Source organism: Micromys minutus (genome assembly GCF_963924665.1).
Source record: "Micromys minutus genome assembly, chromosome: 1".
NCBI lineage: Eukaryota > Metazoa > Chordata > Mammalia > Rodentia > Muridae > Micromys > Micromys minutus.
The window spans coordinates 20,480,651-20,502,612 of NC_137969.1; the positions used below are offsets into that span (position 1 = coordinate 20,480,651).

The window sequence follows — 21,962 nt, forward strand, 5'->3', positions numbered from 1 at the left end:
TCCTTCAACAGAGGAATGGATACAGAAGCTGTGGGACATTTACACAATAAAGTACTACTCAGCTATTAAAAACAAGGACTTTATGAAATTCCTACACAAATGGATGGAACTAGAAATTATTATCCTGAGTGAGGGAACTCAGTCACAAAAGGACACTCATGGTATGCACTTACTGATAAGCAGATACTAGCCCGTAAAAAGACCTGAATACACAAGGAACAATTCACAGACCTTATGAAGCTCAAAAAGAAGGAAGGCCAGGAAGTGGATGCCTCAGTCCTTCTTAGAAGGGAGAACAAAACACTCATGGGTGGAAATACAAGGTCAAATAGAGGAGTATAGATTGAAGAAAAGATCAGAGACGCCTTACCCTGGGATCCACCCCAAATGCAGTCACCAAACCCAAGCACTATTGGTGATGTCAAGAAGTGCTGCCTGGCAGGAACTAGATATGAATGCCTCCTTAGATGCTCTGCCAGAGTCATACAGATACAGCTGAGGATGCTTCCAGCTACCAGCTAACCATTGGACTGAACACGGGGATCTCAATGAAGGAGCTAGAGAAAAGATTGAAAGAATTGAAAGGTTTGCAAGCTCATGGGAAGAACAACATTATCAACCAATCAAATACTCCACAACTTCCATGCACTAAAACATCAATCACCGAGCACACTTGGAGAGACCAGAGCTCCAGTTGCATATGCAGCAGAGGATAGCACTGTCTAGCATCAATGGGAGAAGAGGCCTTTCACCCAGTGAAGGCTCGTTTTCCCAGTGTAGGAGAATGCCAATGCGGAGAGGGTTGTTGGCAGATGGCGCACCTTCATGGAAACAAGTGAAAGGGGAGGGCAGATAGAATAAGGATAACATGTGAAATATAAATACAGAGAATATCCAATAAAATAATAAAAAAGAATGAGGTTTAGACTAGAACTTTAATTCACAGAGAAGAAAAAACATGTAAAGCATAGATTTCCTTTCTTTGCTTCATTCTTAAAGTTAATTTCTAAACTGGCAGTTATTCAAGTTATTTTTTTTTATCACGCTTAGATTTAATTTCTTCCTGAAATTATGGGACATATTTTAAATTAAATTTGAGCATACCTTCATATCTTTGGCATTTTTAGTTTCTTAATAATGTTTAATCTCATGACAGAATCACTAATAAGATATATTGAATAATATGGTTAAATGTACATAGCTGTGGAAAAGTTGGATACAAACTGAGTTTTTAATTTTGACTTCTGGTCTTGATGTAATGAAATAATTTAAATTTACAGTACTGCAACAAAAATATGTGGGTGAAATATCTGAGCAACTCCTTTAACTTGTGAGACAACAGGCAGTAAAATACTGACCACTGAAAATAAGGAAAGTGGGACTTGGTTCAATGCTGCTTTTATTTTACTTTATTTAACCATCTGTCATCTATATAAATTTTTATTTAGCATTCACGTTGGCTGACTGTGCTCTCTCTCTCTCTCTCTCTCTCTCTCTCTCTCTCTCTCTCTCTCTCTCTCTCTGTGTGTGTGTGTGTGTGTGTGTGTGTGTGTGTGTGTTTGTGAGGGGAACTGGGGAAGGGAATGGGGAGGGGAAGTGGGAGAGAGAGGAAGAGAGGGATGGGGAGGAAGAGGGTGAGGGAGTCTACAAATAGGTGCCACAGTCAGCCTAAGAAGGTCAGAAGGCCACTTGCAATTGCTACTTTTCCATCGAAGGCGAATTAGCCTTGGAGGAAAATGTCTTACTGAACTACCACTCTTTTCCCATTTAGGTTTTCAGACAAGATCTTTCTCTGTTGTTCAAGCTATTCTGTAACTCACTATGTAACCTTGAACTCATGGCAGTTCTCCTTCCTCAACAACTTGTGTGCTAGGGATAAAGATATGAGCTACTGCACACAGTTTCTACTTTTAACTGGAGCAAACTCCTTCTGAGATGCAGTCAGGGCAATCCACCACATGAGGCTCAAGAGAAGAAAAAAATTATTTATCCCAGCTTGAGGCAAGCACTATGTACCTCTGGTGTTGGAGCGTTCATGTGTGTGTGTGTGTGTGTGTGTGTGTGTGTGTGTGTGTGTATGTGTGTGTGTGTGTGTGTGTGTGTGTGTGTGTGTGTGTCTGTGTATGGTGTTTATCTATCCATCATTCCACAGCTCACAAGCACTTATGCTATATGTCAACTAATATATTAAAATAATGTGCTTTTACTAAACAGAATTGCCAGCTGCTTAATTTGAGCATTGTATACTCTATGTATGTGTTGGATTGTCACAATTTAACCTCAAATAATTACAAAATTAATAGTAATTAATAAATAAGTAGAAAAAGAATGTCTACAGCTGAGTGCCCAAGGGAAAGAAATCCTTGGAAATGTGCAACAGGTACCTTCACTTGGCTTTTAAGTCTGAAGCAGAGGTATGTAGTCCTGCCTCAAAAGATACTTTTTCTAGTTTTCAGAGCTTGCTGTAACATTTTGATTGTGTGCAGAGCGAAAAGCAGGCACAGCCTAAGCACCAGATGCTTCCATGGAAGAAGCAGCATGGGAGATGTGTGAACCCCATGATTTCCAAATAGTTAACGTTGTACATAGCAGGGAGCTCCCTAAGAGACACATTGAACACACAGGCTGTCAACAGGCTCCATTATCATAACAGTGGGATGGATAAACTCCCCTAGCAAATTTGTCATTATTACCTCTTTCCTAAAGAACCCATTTGCTACCCCCCCCCAAAAAAAAAACCCAATTCTTAAAATGTTTGACGAAACACAAAATGATGAAACCAAAGCCAAATGTTCTTTAAAGGAGAAAGAGAATCTGTCACTCAAAGAGCAGGAGGACCAAGTGAATTCTTAAAAGCCTCAATTCAGAACATTGTTGCATTGGATATCACCCCTAAACATAATGGCTTTTGGAAGACATCTTGTATCCAACAACAACACTAATAACAGTAATGTTCCAACTATGAAATCCATTGGAAATATCTGAGAAAAGTTGTCCTGGAGAAACTGACCTTAAATTGACAATAATGGGAAACTATATTAACTCATGAGCTGTAGTGGAAGTGAGTATTAAGAAAGAATAACAAATAGATGTCATACCAAAAATCTTTCCAACGAAACAGGAAATTAATAGCACAGTGTGCTGAATAGCCAAATATAAACAATCTTATAATGAAATTTCTCTTCCCTAATAATGTCTATTCAATTTTTGTAGTAACGTTTAAAATTTGTGTATTAAAAAAAAAAAAAAACAGTGCAATGAATGTTTTGTCCCTTTTGGAATTTTTGACCAGTAGGATCCATCTCAGAAAAAAAAAAAATCCCTCCCGGATATTACAGGCTATTGAGAGTACTAACATTTACCCCACAGAACATGACAGGAAGAACCTGTTATCAAAGGTCTAGATATTTTAACCAGAGAACACAGACATGTTAAATTAGTGCAACCCTGAAAGCCACATTCCTTCTGGATATCTTCCATAATACTGGAAAATGCTATGTTTGATACAAGAAAATTAATCATCGTTCATACCCAGCTGTGAATTCTGTAATGTACAATAATGGCATCCTGGTGAGACATGATGCAACATTGAGAAGAACACAGAAAAAATAATCCATTACTTCTACTTAAGGTTAACTTCTGGTCCACAAAAGGAAATGCATACTTGGTACCCTTACGTGGGCTCAAAGCATGTGAATAATCAGGCCCTAGGAGGCTCTAGGGGAGAACCTACTGCTCTTACTCTGCTAAAAAGCACACTATGAAAGTGACTTCTGACTATATCTCTATAACCATAGATTAGTACATCTTTCAACCCTCATCAAAGAGGCATCTTTTTTTGCAGTAGAGGGCAGTTAACTTAAGGGAATGTCAGGGCAGGGCAGTGGGAGGGAGTGGGTGGATGAGTGAGGGAGCACTGTTATAGAAGCAGGGGGAAGGAGGGTGGTTAGGGAGTTTCTGGAGGGAAAATCTAGAAAGGGGATAACATTTAAAATTAAATAAAAAATATCCAATAAAAGAAAAAAAAAAAACTTAAGAGACCCAGAACTGTCATGGTACAGAGAGTATTTTTAGTTTTGAATGAATTATAATCCATTATTATAAAGTTAAAATTAAATCAATTATAATTAAACTGTAAATTTTAGCTGTATGTAAAGTATTCAAGCATGTAATTAAAATCCATGTATTTGAACATAATAAAACATGTAAATGAAGTAAATGTAAAATGTATATAATTTATGTGTGCTATGTATATTTATTATATATCACATATCATGAGCTTTATACATAATAGCATTATTATCATGATGCATTTAGTATTCATAATACATTCTTTCTAATCTATATTTTAATATGATCAATACATATTAGAAAATATTACTAATCTATCTATGAGGCTGTTTCTAGAATCAACTGTGGATAATCTCTTTGCCTGTCTGTGAAGAATTTTCTAGATTTGGTGAATTTAAGTTGGAAACCTAATGTGGGCAGTATCAGTTGATGAGCTCAGGTTATAGGCGACCTAAGGAGAACAATCTAGCTGATCAGCAGCATTCACCACTCTCTGAGATCTGACTAGGGGCACAATGTGGCCATGTTAGTCCTGATCCGGCTGCCATGCCTTCCTCATTGTGATGGAATGTATACCCAAGAACTATGAACAAAGATAAACCCTTGTTTCTTTCTCTTGTTTCTAGTCAAGTATTTGGTCATAAGAATAAGAAAAAATAATTTAAAAATAATTAAATAATTAAATACTTAAAATCATTCTATGCAAATTTAATACTACATTAGTAAATATCCACTTTTCAATACCTTTTAGTATTTCTTAGTAATATATTGGAAGAACATGTTTGCTTTCCCATTTCTTTTAATTGCTAATAAGAAAAATGAATGTTTGTATTGTGATTTTAATCATGGTTGACATCTTGGCTGGCTCTGGAATCAACTGAGAGATAAGCCTCTGGATATATCTATGATTTACTTTCTAGACAAAATAATTGAAGTGGGAAGACACATCCTAAATCTATATGGTATCATTTAATGGTATTCTAGATATAAAAAGCTTCAAGAGAAAAACGTTTCACTGCTGAGTTTATCCACTGTTTATCTTAGTGGTAAGTTCACCTTGGTGGTAAGTTTACTATGCTACCATTGCCCTGTTAGCTCTAAAGAAACAAAACAAACAAACAAAATACCCCAGATATTTAATATTGCTTATTTTCTTTATATGAGGGTGAGTAAGAATACATATTTCTAGAAATTTCTAAAGATATCCAGTGTGAAAGAGAAAGCAACGGGCACTGAGTATACATTAAAAATGCCAATTTCCTTATTAAAAGATGCAGTATGTAATTGGAAAGAGCAAGGTATTGCCCGGAATACCTCTCTGTCTTACAGAAGCCAAAATCTCAGCTAGAATGACCTTATGCTTCCTTGCTCCCACCCTGAAGCATCCAATGATAAACATAACACATTTTTAAAAGTGGAGCTACTTTTTAAAAAGAAACTGCTTGCAGAGACAGATTCTCTAACTAGAGAAGCAAAAGTCCTTCTGTAAAGGCAAATGAAAGTGTACTTGTAACACATCTCAGACTGGGGGCTTAGAAAATAACACCTTCAAACATGGCACTTTCGAGCTATTAATTACCTCACCCTAGAACTTAGACAATAGCTAGTGCATAGAGGGCTATTGTTTGAAGAGTCTCTTTTGACTGTGTGCTGTGTAAGTATGCATGTACTAATGGGTCTCCCTGAAACATCATTCTGCATAATTAATGGACACTAACAAGTTAGAGCACAAAAGTGGCGGCCACACCAGTAATTACTCTGTGGCTATACACACCTTCCTTTCATTACCATAGAGCTCCAGGGTACAGTTGTGCAGCACAGAATTGTGTTGATGCTAAAACTCCACATCGGTTCTGTCACACATCCATTTCTTCTTCCATCTCTATTAGGGCCCCTAAAAGCTTCTGAATCTCTTTTCAAAATTCTGGAGTCCTCATTTTTCTCTCCCCATGAAGAGGATAGGTGATAGAAATCTTGTTTAGTTATTATTATTATAAAAGTCCTCATCTTCTGAGATGTATCCACTAACACAATAAATCCTTATTCTCTTTCTGCTGCCAAGCTGTTTTCAATTTATCTCCAAGCCTTACTTGCTGACCTTCAACAGGTAGCAAGCCAATTTTGGCATCTATATCTGATGTTAAAAAAATAAAATCAAGTTCTTTGTATCCAGGCACTAAACCTGAACCTGAAAGCCTATTAAGTTTCAAGTTTAGCATAATTCAGGGATTTCCAAGCTGGCACGGTTTTGATAATAGAAAAGCAAAACAATGAGCAGTTACAGGAAATAAAACCCATCAATGAGGAAGTGAGATCAACAATTAAACCCCCAGATTTCCAAAGAAACAAAAGAAATACTTGGAAGAGAAAGGAAGCAAAGGGACTAGATTTCATTTATCAAATTCCACCAAAGTTAGGTTTATATTTTACATTCAAAGGACTGTTGCTTTTCAGTATGGAGAATGAAACGTTATTCTAGGTATCCTTATTCTCCATAATCAAGCACATTAATTTCATAGAGCTATGTATGGATTTGCTTGATTTGTATTAGAGCCAAACTTTGGATGCGTTCCTCCTGTTAAGGAAAACAAGATGGTAAATTGGGTGAGATGAGAAGGCTTGCCTGTCTGTTCACTTCTTTGTGTTTAATGTTTGGAAACCACTCTGAGGTTTTCGAGGTTCTGCAGAAGGTGGCTTCGTGACTTTGGGTGGATGTGGCACCATCATTGTTGTTGAAGAGACAGCCATTGCTCTCACCTCATTTCTGTGGAGAAAGTCTATGAGCATTACCGTTCCTTCCAGGAAGAGGATTTTACCTGGAGTCAGGGACAAGCCTGATGAATTGAAAGTATTGTGTCTCCTTCTGGACCACAGGAGTAAGAAAAAGCTCCAGGCAAAGGAACCACAGCAGTGACACAGATGACGGGAAGGTGACCGGAAGGAGGGCAATGAAAAGCAGGCTTCAAGATGATTCTAATTATATTGAAAAATCAAAAAAGACTTGAAAACCCTCATAGGCATCTAGTCAAAGCTGGGTAAGAGACAGGCACTATGGGAACGTCAGAGAGTGGTGCTCTTGTTTTATTTCATATTTTATGTTGTTTGCTTTTAGGTTGTTGAGACAGTGTTACTTTATGTAGCTCTACCTGTCTTCCATCCACTCGTCTGTGTAGAACAGGCTGGCCTTGATCCTTCTGCCTTTTTCTCCTACATAACAGGATTACAGGTATGTGCCACTCTAACCAGCCTGTTGTGTCTTAAGTTAGGCTTCTTAAGCTGTTCAGCAGTGACACCAAAGTGACATATCGGAGGTCTTTAGTCTCAGAAGACAGAACTGTGGTGAGGCAGTGTGTGTTCTGTGGCCTGGCACTTTTCATTCTACACCACACTGCGTTTTCTCCCTTTTGCTCCCACCCCCAACAGTTTGATTTTCCAGCAGGCTTTTTTTTTTTCTTCCTACCAAACGGACTTTCATTACAGTTGATTAGCATTCAATGAGTAATCCTTTGGTTCAAACCCCACTTCATTGATTTGCAGAAGTGCACAAGGAAAGCCTCTCCTTCGAACAAATTGAATTTTACACTAAAATAAGACTCATATGTCAAGCTTCCAATGCCAGCCGCACAAGAGAGGCAGAGCAAAGAGGCAAAGTTAGCAAATAGCCCTGGGCATAGAGCAGGTAAATGTGTGTGAAAAACAGCAGGCAAACACTTCTCCATAGGGTCCCTGCAGTTGGAGCCTGACCAGGACCTGAGGCATCTAGAGCTTTCTTTGTTGGATGGGCGGGGCACAGAAAGTGGGAAACTAACCTTCCTTTGTCACAAATGTGGGAAAAATCCAAAATGCAGAGAAAAGTAGTGATAGAGGGATCAAAGTGATATGTATCCAAACAAAACCATCCTCAGTCTCAGCCAGCTCGTGGCTCAGCCCATGTTTCCCATCAGTAAGATGGAAGTGGAATAAGACCTTTGAGTGATTATCACTGTCTCTCCATATTGTCTCCAAACATAGCCAAGGATGCTTCTCCTTAGGCACAAAGTTGCCTGCATGTTAGCGATTCCCACTCTTTAATGCTCCATCTACTCATTTTATCTTCTTTTAACTACAAAGATGACATTTTGAGAATGCCAAAATGTTTATTATTAATTACTTACAAATACTCTTAGCCATTTGAACTAAAAGGGATAAAATGTGCATTTAAAAAGCTCAAAGCTCAGAGAGTTATGGTAAGAGCAGGGAGAGAGTTCACGAAAACCCAAGATGGTAGATCATCACTCAAGCATCTTTCGGACATAACAGGACAGGTGCGAATAGGCAATTACAGGTGTGGAAGCAAGCACAGGACCTGCAAAAGTTCATAAGTTCCCTCCAGAAAAAGCCTTGCACTAAAAGGCAGATGTTGGCACAAAGTCAATCCCTTGACCAAGAAGCTGTTTGTAATTGATACCTGCTTGGAAAGGGAAAACCAGCTTTTTTTTTCAGTGAAGTGTCAGTATACCAACCACACTCCATGGCATTCATGAAACCCAGGAATTATCAACCAACACAAAATAGGTTCTTTCTCTCTCTCTCTCTCTCTCTCTCTCTCTCTCTCTCTCTCTCTCTCTCTCTCTCTCTCTCTCTCTCTCTCTCTCTAAGGCAGACCTAGGAAAGTTTATTCTAGTCAAGTCTCAAAATGTATTTTTCTTTCACCAGAAGTGGTAAGATGACTGTGACTACTAATGCAGTGACAATAACAACATGATTAGGGGATGTTTTGCCCAGATTCTGGGTATACCACAACCTGGTGAAGCTAACTCTAAAAATCAACAATGTGTTGAATCCCAGCACATAACTTCTTTCTTATGTGTCTAGAGATGGTGGCACTTACAAAAGGATTTTCTTGCCTTATAGTTTACAGGGCAATCCCCCAGGTGTATGCTAGTTTATTTTTAGTCCAAATGTTAGCAGCTTGGCAGTAACTATATAATGAAAAGAATCACAGTAAAGAAGGAACGTTTGAGAATTCTAATGTTTGTTTTCCATTGATTTCCTATTTTTTTATTGATATTATGAGGAAAATTAACACACGCAGACACCATTGAGTGTTCATAAAAAGTCTGTTCCTCTGAAACCCATACTTTCTTCTAAAGTTGTGGAGTCCTGGATAGAAGACTATGGCCTATTTCCAGGCTTATACTGAAGGCGTACAGAGTAGTTAACAGCTACCAAATCAGTCTGAACTGGAAGTCTAGTTTGAGTCTAGAGATTGATAATTCTATGTTAAATCACAGGACAGAGGACATAACTGTGTGAGTCTCAGAGTTACTGTTATCATCTCAGAGTTTACCTGCAAAACCAAACCCCTGAGTGAGCATGAACATGAACAATTGGCCGAGTCCCATCTCTGGATTAAGGACTGCCAAAATATCACAGGATAGTATAGAAAAGGGGGCCTGTGATCATGATAGAGCAAAGGTAGGTAACTAGGGCAAGAAGCAAGCATCATTGAGTCAACTATTTTATTGTCTGTTTTTTACAGGAATCATACTTATTATTTTTGTAATCATTTTTAAAGTGAACAAACACTCAGCTTCAGTATGACATTTCCAAGAAATTGATCTACCATGCCTTGCTTATATATTCAGCACTCATGGACTAAGCTGACTCTTGAATACTATGCAGACAATGGGTCCTCTGAGAAGATAAAGGAACAAGTCAAGAAGAGAGCAGCTGAGTGCTGTGGATTATTTAGGGAAGCTTGAAAGTGACATGGCTTTCACAAATGTCACATGGTTGAGTAGCTTTAAAGGTAAACAAGGAGAGATATGTTAAATATAGATTGCAAAGAATCCTTTAAGCCACCCAAGAATTTTTAATATTTTTTTCAATAAAGTCTTTTACATATGATATTTTTCACTTATTTCAGAACAGTTGTCAATTTAAGTGAGATGAGTCAATATTTCTGAAAATCCTTTATTGGTTTTTATTTTATTAAAGATAAAATGCAACTAATGATAGCAATTCACTATGTGCTTTTACTGCTTTAACCTTTACATGTCCCGATGAGCTGCCCTTCCAGTAACTACAGCCAATGGTGAAGCCTGTCAGCTCTTCCTCAAGTTTCAGTGAACTCTTGACTCAGTATTGTTTCTCTGGGGTTCTTGATAATCTCTCTTCAAAATCTTTGCCCTGCTTACTGTATTCCTGCAGCTCTTTTGTACAACATCACACAACTTTCTCTGACCATATGTATCATTTCAAGGAAGCCACTGACACCAGGTACTTCATAAATAGTGAAGTCTGACTGACCACTGTTTTGTGAGATGAGAAGCCCAAAAATATACAATCTATTCATTGGCTGGTAAAGACCTGCTTTTTGTTCAATAGATGATGTCTTTTTATTGTGTGTCCTTATAATGAAAGAGTAATGGCAGCCCTTGTAATTGCATTTATAAAAGCACCGATCCATTCAAGGTATTATTACCCTTTGAAAAGTCTAGTCATAATTAAACTTTATTGTCCAAATGAGTGGGTTTGAAACTTCCCAGGACAAGAATCTCTAGGCATGTCTAAGGGAGTCATTTCTGAGAAGCTAAACTAGGGTAAGAAGGCTTAGCATCCACTCCCAAATGTGGATAGCATTATTGCATGGGATGAGGGCCCCAGAGTAAATGAAATCAGTATTCATTTCTCCTGGATGCCAGGGTGCATGCAAGGAGTTCAGCAAAGAATTGTGGGAGTTTCTGTGTTAGTATAGAAAGTCAGACTTAAGTTGTTAGGCTTAGTCGATAAGCACCCTTACCCACAGAGCCATCTTTGTGATCCATTTATATGTTAATATGACATGTCTCTACGGATGTCTCTCACTCAATATTCCTTCCAGTCACCTTCTATGACTTTCTAGACCCAGTCAGTAAAGGGCTAGTTTTGTAGTCTCAAAATACTTTGGAACATCAAGAAAAAGAGATCAAGAGAGACCCATGTTTACACACCAGTACAAAACATGCCTCTTCTTCAAATACCTTATTTGATGAGATCTGTGAGTATTAATGATGCCTCAAGTTCTTAAAATATGCCATTTGGCATTGGATTATAGGTGTATTTTCACTCCATCAAAAGCACCTAGAAAGCTCCAGCCAAGGCTGATAAAGTTATACATCATGTTATATCAAGAAGAATCAGCTAATGGCCCACAGAGGTCTGTTACTCAACCATTAATTGCAACCTGTATAAATGTTTCTCTTTTTCTGTGTATTTCCATTAAATCACGTTTCTCTTAAGCTACCTAACACAGATTTTTGTGGAATTTTTTTAAAGTACTGTAAGGTCATAAGACTAGGGAAAAAAAGACTAAAATTACATGAGGAATAGAGGGAGACAGAAATAAAAGGTTATTTTGTTTGTTAAAGGTCATACTAGTTGGGCCCCACACATTGATTTTTCTCAGTTGTTAGTTAAACAAGTCTCAAAAATAAATGTACTACAGGCAATGGTGTGTTTGCAACCATCGAGCTGAGCTTTAATTCCAGAATGCAATCAATATGGCTTTGTGTTTCCATAACAGAACATGAGCAGAAAAATCTGTGATTGAGGCATATGTGTTTGCAGGGTTGTGGATATTTCAGGCCAATGACTGCTATGACAAATGATCCCTTTCTTTCAATCAATAACTCATAAGCCACAATTTACTTTTCTTTACCTTGAACTATAACCAAAGAGGCAAACATCACTATAATTTCCACTTAAACATGGGTAAGAGTTGACTGTGTGCATGTGCATGTGTATGTGAGCAAGAGCCAAAGGGCAAACAGGACCACCAAAAGCAATATTCCCTGTTTTGGGGGGCTGAAGGCTCATACAGTTGTGGCTGGAAGAAGTGCTGGTACAGAAACCTGACAATGTACAATCGCACTTCTAAGAATCTTCCTGTTGCTTGACTCAGGACACAGTTTTATGTGTGTCTAATGAAAAATGATACGGTTAGAGAACTGTGGCAAATGATTAGCTGGAGACTCAAAGTAGAGATTCCAAGATTCAAAGAGAAGACAATTTAGTTGGAAAATTAACCACCACCTAAAAAAGAATCCTCTCCTTCCTTAAGGGGCCCTCTGAACAAACATATGACCGTGTTACTCAGTCCTTGACATCACTCAGCCAGTGGGTTCAACTATTCTTTTAATCTTGAGATTATATACATAGCTGTTTATTACAGTGTCACGCATAATAATAAAGATGGAAACAAGCTGACTTTGTATCAGTAATCACTGAAAATGACCTGATTTGAGCAGGATTGAGCCACATTAACACAATATCCAAGTGGCAAAAGATATATATGAGAAGAAAAATAAATTCTTTGCATTTACCTATGTGTGTATGACATGCTTCCAATGCATGTATTATTTGTTACCCATGTGCAGTTAATATGATGTCATTGATGTAGTAGAATAGTGTCTGGGATTTCAGAATGTCAGACTTTGTGAGTCCATCAGACAATATTACATTCAGTGAAATTTTAAGTATATGAAACATTTTTGCCATTTATATATTTCACAAACTACTATAATGTCATTATTCTTTAAATAAAATTTTGTATCATATGACATGATCTATTGAAATAATAATAAATTTTCATGATATAGACATGGAAAACATGGTCTATTCACTAATTACCACATAGTATAGATAGTCACCATACTTAAGACAAATACATTTTTAAGTCAAAAGAGAAATGAAGGTTAGAAATGGAATGCAATTGTTAGGTTTATTGATTTTTACTACATCCTTTTGGAAGTATATTAATATACAAAACACAGAAAACAATAAGCACATTGATAAAGGAATCAAATGCAATGTTTACAAAAGATAATATACAAATGCAAAATGATATATGTTCATTGTAAAGATTATACTCAAGTACTGAATACTCATGGATTTTGTGAGTATAATTAGTACAATATTTTAAATCATCATTCTCAAGATCAAAAAAAATAGTTTAAGCCATTGGCTGAGTGATGTCAATGACTAAGGAATATAGCCTTATGTTGCTCACAGGGCCTCTTAAGGAAGTAGTGGCTGCTTTTTAATATGGTGGGCAATTCTCCAACTAAGATGGCATCTCATTATCTTAACCTCTCAACTCTCTACTTTGAGTGTCCAGCTAAGTATTTGCCACAGTCCTTCACCCTCAGTTCGATCATGCCAATCAAGTGCAGGGCTGCTTGTACTGTGTTCTTGGCCTGTTTCATAGGCTCTACTTTTTGTGGTACCAACTGAGATCTGTGAACTTTCCATATCACAAGTTACTTGAGGTTTCACCAGATTTTCCAAAATGTTGATATGATGCATGAGAATTTGAAAAGTCTTATCAAGCACAATCTCCATTCTCATGTACAGGTTATGTATAGGTAATGATTGTGTATTTTACCTTAGAACTATGTTTCAATATATCCAAGAATCCTATAACCCTAAACCCTTTTCTAATTCAGAAGGACCTTGAATCTTTATTTGGCTTGTTTCCTACTATTTGGAAAACAGAATATTAATTTTCATTGTTAACTGTTTTGGGCAAGGAGATGCCTAGAGTATTACACAGGTACAACATGGAGGTATATGTCTGTGTGTACAATTTCTGTGAAGGTGTTTTCATGGAAAATGGCTGAAGAAGACTGGTTCTGAATATGGATGACACTTTTTTTTATTTGATGTTATTTTTTTACTGATTTACTTTACATCCTACTCCCTGCCCCCTTCAAATCATCCCGCCCCACAATCCTTACTTATCCTCCTTCTTCTTCTGCTCTGAGCACCTGTGTATACCCTCCAACCTGGCTACTCAAGTCTCTGCTAGGCTAGAAGTAACCTCTTCCACTGAAGTTAGACAAGGCAACCCATCTAGAAAAACATATTCCACATACAGGCAACAACATTGGGGACAGCCACTGCTCTGTTGTTCAGGACCCGCATGAAGACCAAGCTGCAAATCTGTGACATATGTGTGCAAATCTGCCCAGGTCCAGCCCCTATATGCTTTTTGGTTGGTGGTTAAGACTCAGAGTGACCCAAAGATCTAGGTTAGTTTATTCTGTTAGTCTTTCTGTGTAGTTCCTATGCTCTTTGGGTCCCACAATTCTTCCTTCTATTCTTCTAAAAGAGTTCCCAAGCTTCAGCCACTAGTTAGCCATGGGTGCTTGTATCTGTCTTTGTCAGCTGTTCTCAGAGGACAATGTGCTCCTGTCTCAAAGCATAGTAGACTATCATTAGTAGTGTCAGAGATTTGTGAAACAATTTGTCAGTTTCTCTGAAAACTGGTAATAGTTCTACCTCAAGATCCAGCTATACTACTCCTGGGCATATGCTGAAAAGATGCTCCAACATCCCACAAAGACATATGTTCAACTATGTCCAAACAGTTTTATTCACAGTATCTAGAGACTGGAAAAAAAAAAAAAAAAAAAAAAAAAAAACAGATGCTTCTTAACTGATGAATTAATAGAGAAAATGTGGTACATGTAAACAACAGAATGTTATTCAGCTATTAAAAAACAAGACACCATGAAGTTTTCAGGCCAAGGGATGGAACTTGGGAATATCTCGAACAAGGTAATACAGTCCCAAAAGGATATGCATGGCATATACTCACTTAGAAGTGGATATTAGCAATAAATTCATGGTACCATGCTATATTCCACAGACCCAAAGAAGCTAAACAAGAAGAAAGGCTTAGTGAGAATGCTTGAATCTCACTTAGGAATGGAATAACAAAAAAAAAAAAAAAAGATGGGGGGAAGGAACTGGATAGGAAGGGGCATGGGGAGCAGTATGGGGGGGGGTGTCAGGATCAGGTGTGGAGAAGGACAGAACAGATTACATGACCATGAAAACAAATGGAAATTTGTGAATCATGGGAGTGAGGAAGTAGGGCATTTTCAGAATGAGACATACCTGGAGGACACTTTTTATGCTGGAAACCTGGGAAGAATGAAGAGCAGTGCATGGAAGAAAGGTTTCCACCGAGCGCTACTATTTCTCACTAATCTCTCATGCTCCATCTAGATGTGAACTCTGTGAACTCTTATGATGACTTCCTCACCATGGTAGTATGCTCTTTTCTCAAACCAGGAGTCAAAGTTAATTCTTCCTCCTTTAAGTTGCCCCTATCCTGTGTTTTGTCAGAACAAGGAGAAAAATAGGAGACTTCCTCCAAACACTTGCCCTTTGTTTTTCAATTAACATCTGTCAGCAAAGCACTGAAATAATATCTGTGTGACAGCTAATAGTGATTGCCAACTTAACATACCTGTGCAGGAAGTATATCTACTAAAGAATACCAGGCAGGCAAGGGAGGGTATTCTTGTAGCATTTTTCATTATTTCTAATTAATGTAGGAGAGCCAGTCCAATGTAGGCAAAGTTATCTTTAGTAATTAGTCCTATTCTGTATCAGAAAGTTTTAAGAATGTGCACCCTGGAGGAAGCCAATGAAAAATGACCCTCCATGGCTTCTAGATTGAAGCTTTTATAATTCAGTTTCCTTCTTGGTTTTTTTTTTTTTTTTTTTTTTTTTTTTTTTTTTTTTTTTTTAAGATCTACAATCACCTGTTTGGTAAAACAACCCTTTTCTTCTCTGATTCTTGTCAAGAGTGTGTCATAACAGAAACCAAACTAGAACACTGAGCTTTCAAAATTATAGTTTCTCTAGATCTCTTCAAGCAATATATATAAGAAGGGCAGGTGCATTAACATAAGGGACAACAGCTTGACTATCCTTTCTTTCTATCTCATGTCTTCATATACTTTCAACTTATTTTCTTGGAAAACACTGCTATGGCCTTTAGCAATATAAAGATGCTTTTGAGCAAACTGCCTTGAGACTGTCGAAGGGTCAGCTCCAAAAGTATGAGATCAATATTAGGGATGCAGCAAGGGCCATGTCTGGAAACATTGAAGAATGTGGGAACTTGATGTTTACTTGATCCCACTGAGCTTGCAGAAACGACTTGCTTCTGGGTCAACAGCTAGCAATTTCTTCCTACCTTAAGGCAGTGGTTCTCAACCTGTAGGATGCCACCCCTGACCCTTTCACAGGGGTTGTTTAAGATCATCAGAAAGTAAAGATTTTTACATCATTATTATTAATAGTATCAAAATTACACCTATAAAATAATAATACAAATAATTTTATATTTGGGTATCACAACTTTAGAAAAGGTGCAATACATTAGACCCACAGCTTTAAAGCAATGTAGAGAAACCTGTACTGCAAGAGATCACACGCACCTGCTTTTGAATCTCTTCTCCTTCTCCACCCCTTTTGCTTCTTTGTCTCAGAGATTAGAACCGCAACATGATCATGTTACTATATTGTCTGGACAGAGAATTGTTAAGGCTTCTACGAAAAGTATTGGTTGACTTTTACCAAAGAAGAAAAAAAGCTTCACTCACAATAAAAATGTTAAGAAGCCATTTTTTTTTTTTTTTTGTGGTCAAATACATATAGGTCTTGGTTTCATCCCAAATCCTAAATTGCTGAGTTGAAAATGTAGCTATTTGAATTTAAAATATCTTAGAACATATCATTCTTTGAAGTATCAGCAAAATGCTTAAAATTTGGATGTTTGCTTTTACCAAGTTTTTTTGTCTGGATGTATGATAGGACAAAATTATATATATATATATATATATATATATATATATAATTATATATATATATATATATATATATATATATAATTATATATATCTGTTGTGTAAATATTTGGCTTGTTGAATTGCTACCATAATTCAATGATGTGGTAAACTTTCAATAGATTATTTTAACTTTGAACCACAAGCATTTATTTTTATATCCAAGTTTATAGTAAATATTAAAATATAAAACAGGTAAAGGAAGATATTTAGTCAGTGATCCTACAGCATCACAAATTATATTTTATTTTACTTATTATTTTTACTTGCATGTGAGTACCTCATAGGTTTTTCACATTTCTCTATGAGATCTGATACCTAGCATAGCATATTTAGATTTTAATTATGGTAGACTAGCTCAGTACGTAGAAGGGAGAACAAAACACTCATGGGAGGAAATAAAGGGAGAAATAGAGAAGCAGGGATTGGAGAAAAGATCATCCGGAGACTGCCTTACCTGGGGATACACCCATATGCACCCACCAAACCCAAGCACTATTGCTGATGCCAAGTAGTGCTTACTAACAGTAATCTGATATGGATGCCTCCTCAGAGGCTCTGCCAGAGTCATACATATACAGTTGAAGATGCGTGAAGCTAACCATTGGACTGAGGGGACCTCAATGAAGAAGCTAGAGAAAGGACTGCAAGGAGCTGAAAGGGTCTGCAACCCCATGGGAAGAACAAAATTATCAACTAACCAAATCCACCACAATTCCCAGGGTCTAAAACACCAACCAATGAGTTCACATGGAGATATCCATGGCTCCAGGTGCACATGCAGCAGAGGATGGCATTCTCTAGCATCAGTGGGAGGAGAGGCCTTTGGTCCTGTGAAGGCTCCTTTTTCCAGTGTAGGTGAATGCCAAGGCACTGGGGTGTGAGAGGGTAGTTTGGAGAGGGAGCACCTTCATGGAGGCAATGGGATGAGAACGGAGGATGGGAATGGGTAAAAGAGGATAGCATCTGAAATGTAAATACAGAGCATATCCCTAAAAAGAATTTAATTATTTTTATTGATTTTTATTATTTTATCTAGAGTAATGACTTGACATCCTGCCATTCAATGTGTACTACAGGATACAAGCTGGGGGATATCTACACCATCATTCAATATGTTCTGAGGACCTTCTCCAGACCAACTATCTTGCTTGCTTGGCATACCATGAACTCCTTATTATAGTATTATTGATTTCTCATCCCACGAAACTCCATGGTTTGCAAGTACATTGTGCTTAGATGCCTTGAAATAGAATAAAATAACCAGGACTAGCTGATATAAACAGTGTTTTATGGGGACTACTGCAGGTAGATGAAAGTAACCTTAGCTATAGAGATGAAGTCCTTCCTGTTCTGTTAATTAGAGGTGATTTTCATCACAGTCATTGTCACACGCCCTTTAAAATAATAGCAACATTATTTTGTATTATACTATTCATAACATTCATATTCATATTGTTGGATGCCCTTCTGTAGATACAATGCACATAGTAACCTTATTGGCTTCATTTTTGCATGAATATGTGATCATCTTACCCTATCATGTCTAGAAAAAACAATGAAGTTCCCAGTGACCAAGAGAGATTCCTTAATTAGCTAAGCATTATTTCTGCTTCAATGTCACCTTTTCTGTCTGCTCGTCTATGAAACTTTACATAGTCATGCTTTAAAAAACATACTGCTCTGCGGACGCTTACTTATCACCCACAATTCCTTCTTCTTTCTCTGTCCTTCAGCCGAGCAAGATGCCCAAAGGGAAGAAGGCCAAGGGGAAGAAGGTGGCCCCGGCCCCCGCCATCGTCAAGAAGCAAGAGGCCAAAAAGGTGGTCAATTCTTTGTTTGAGAAAAAGCCCAAGAACTTCGGCATTGGGCAGGACATTCAGCCCAAAAGAGATCTAACACGCTTTGTCAAATGGCTCCAGAGGCAAAGGGCCATCCTGTATAAGCGGCTCAAAGTACCTTCTGCCATTAACCAGTTCACCCAGGCCCTGGACAGGCAAACAGCTACTCAGCTGCTTAAACTTGCCCTCAAGTACAGGCCAGAGACAAAGCAAGAGAAGAAGCAAAGGCTACTGGCCCGTGCTGAGAAGAAAGCTGCTGGCAAAGGGGATGTCCCAACTAAAAGACCACCTGTCCTCCGAGCAGGAGTCAATACAGTCACCACCTTGGTGGAGAACAAGAAGGGTCAGCTGGTGGTGATTGCCCATGATGTAGACCCCATTGAGCTGGTGGTTTTCCTGCCTGCCCTGTGTCGAAAGATGGTGGTGCCCTACTGCATCATCAAGGGAAAGGCCAGGCTGGGGCGCCTGGTCCACAGGAAGACATGCACCACTGTTGCCTTCACACAGGTTAACTCAGAAGACAAGAGTCCTCTGGCTAAGCTGGTAGAAGCTATTAGGACCAATTATAATGACAGATTTGACGAGATCTGCCGCCACTGGGGAGTCAACGTTCTGGGTCCTAAGTCTGTGGCTCGCATTGCCAAGCTAGAAAAGGCAAAGGCTAAAGAACTCGCCACTAAACTGGGTTAAATATACACTTAAGTTTTCTGTACATAAAATATAATTACAACATTAAAAAAACATACTGCTTTCTTTTTCTAGAAAAAAAACATATTCTATGATTCCTTGTGTCAAAAAGAAAGCACAATCTATAGAAGAAGAATTAAGAGCGATAGAAAAGTAAGACTTTTAATTCAGTACATTAACTTTATTCACCATATCAACAAGGTCCGTGTTCTCCACTGGAAGAAGTATATAACTCACATTTAATATTCATTTTATTTACAGTAGACCCTCAAAGAATATCACAGCAATATGACCCACAGTCTTATAGTCACTGTGTATCTGAATTAATAGTTATTACAAATTAATGGAATAGAGACATATACTATGCCTTTAATATTAAAATAATGTCCAAAATTATTTCTATTCTTATTACAATTGCTATTATTGTAAATGGGAATAATATTGAGTGAGCACTTCTGTACTACAATCTAAAACACTAGTATTTAAGTCTTAATTCACGTACTCAAGTCTAAGTTTTAATATCATTTTAAACATATTTTAATAATATCATTGAGCTTCATTGATGAATTGTAAAATATTTCATGGCCCAAAGTATATAAAACTCTCAAAATTCAATCACTACTTTTCTAAATCAACATTATTCCTAACTATTCTCTCACTCTTTGCACTTACACACAGAGCTATGTGCAGTCTTTGTCTACCACTGCAGAAAACCACAATCAATCAATATGCAACAGGCACATCTACAAAACCCTTTGCATCTAGCTAAGGCAGGGAAGAGATTGGAAGAGGGGGGTAAAAGGATTATAAGTGCCAGAGGACCATGGGTTGTAGAGAGCCCCTGGGGGCACTTCAAAAAAAGTGACAAGAATATTTGTCATTTAGCTAGGACAAGGCAGTGAGCTCAAGAAAAACTAAGCTGAGAAATGAATTCCTTCTATCTTGATTATTTTGATATGTCTCTGAATACAGTGACCTCGGGACTTTTCTTATGCCTTGTTTCTTCCTTGACTTCTTTGTTTATACCTTGTTTATCCTCGAGCAAGAACTGACACTCCACTTTGCATGTACTTAAATTGTTATGACTGAGCGGTCTTGGTCAATAGGTTCGCTGTGGAACTGTACCTCCTAGTAATGTCAGAATATATACCCACATATCAGCATGGCTACTTAAAATATGTGCTGAACAGAGACTTCAGGAGATATACCAAAGTGAATGAGGAAAAGCCATATACAATAAATTACGGGCAACTAGCAAATGTTGGCGATGAGAGAAATCATTTTTTCTTGGGAGGAGAACACTCAAAATAGTTAATCAACACCAATGGTCAGTTCTGAAAATGTGCACACAAGTAATATTATATAGACTCAGCCGAATATATATAATATATATATATATAATATTTCAGATTATACACAGATATATGTGCAACAACATTAAAGAAAAAAAAGGTGTAAATTTTAAAAATACCCAAAGGAGATAAATGGGAGATAGTGGAGGGTAGAATGTGAAGGTTGAAATAGTGAATATAATATAATATAATATAATATAATATAATATAATATAATATATTATAATATAATATAATATGATAATATATATATAATGTAATACAATATAATATAGTAATGAATGATATAATATAATATCAAAAATGAAAAAAATTACATTTTTCAAATATTAAAATAATGTCAATGAACTGACCTCTTTATTTGTCCTAAGACAAAGAATTCCCCATCACCACTGAAACAACGCTCTGCAGACCCTGCAGTCAAAGAACTGATACTTTTCATTTCATAGTCTCTGAAGGCAGATGCACATGGAACAGTGGGTGCAGAGAAACACATGCTCTGGAATTTGCAAAGAGTCCTGCTCCTTGCCAGATACTATTGTTTTCTTTAAGTTTCATGTCCTACCATGTGCTGAAATATTTGGGTACAGGTTTGAGAACCATGCCTATAATGGAAGTTAAAATTAATTATATTGATGTTTATCGTGTTATAGAAAGGTAATGTATTTGAATGACAGTTACAGAATCTCCAAAATAGTAAACAACAAGGTAACAAGGCTTAGATGAGTATTAATGTGGTAGTAAGGAGAACTTCACCAGTAAACTGAATCTTTGTTATGTATCTCATACAAAAACCACTCCCTTTGTGTAATAATATTCTTGTGACAATCTTGTGAATTGGGTATCATTCCTGTTTGTTAGCGAAGAAGGTGAGAGTGAGGCAAAGGTACTTGATAAAAACTTTTGTGATAATATATGCTTGTTAATCTAAGAAGCCCCTTGGATGTCTCTCAACTCAGAAGATTTCCTTGCCTTTTAAATGCAAACTGCAGCGGTGAGAGTATTTTTGAGTGGGTGTGAGAAATAGCTGTATTAAATTGAAATACAGGGCACCGAGATGCTTGTCAAATGGGAACTGTTGTAGACATACTGTCTCTATTACACGCCATTTGACTGATTTCTGTTTTTAAAGGTTTTTTAATCCATAGTTAAATCTAATTTTTAATCAGGCACTCTTCCATTTTTGCCCATCCCTCTCTCCTTTAAACTCTCTACCAGAGAGCCTATCTTTCCTTTCATTCTTCTTATTTGTCCTAAGACCAAGAATTTCCCATCACCATTGAAACAATGCAGCTCTCTGAACACTGATGTAAACCTCCTGCCATCTGACTCTTTTGTTTTGATTC

At 37.4% G+C, this 21,962-nt stretch overlaps 1 protein-coding gene across 1 annotated transcript; it reads left to right on the forward strand.

Annotated features, from left to right (window-relative positions):
- Positions 1 to 18,429: 18,429 nt before the first annotated feature.
- Positions 18,430 to 19,267, forward strand: LOC308424610 (large ribosomal subunit protein eL8-like; the record flags this gene model as incomplete). Its single annotated transcript, XM_080921655.1, has 1 exon — positions 18,430 to 19,267. Exon 1 carries the CDS (start codon positions 18,482 to 18,484, stop codon positions 19,265 to 19,267), a length of 786 nt encoding a protein of 261 aa, XP_080777781.1. The 5' UTR covers positions 18,430 to 18,481.
- Positions 19,268 to 21,962: the final 2,695 nt, after the last annotated feature.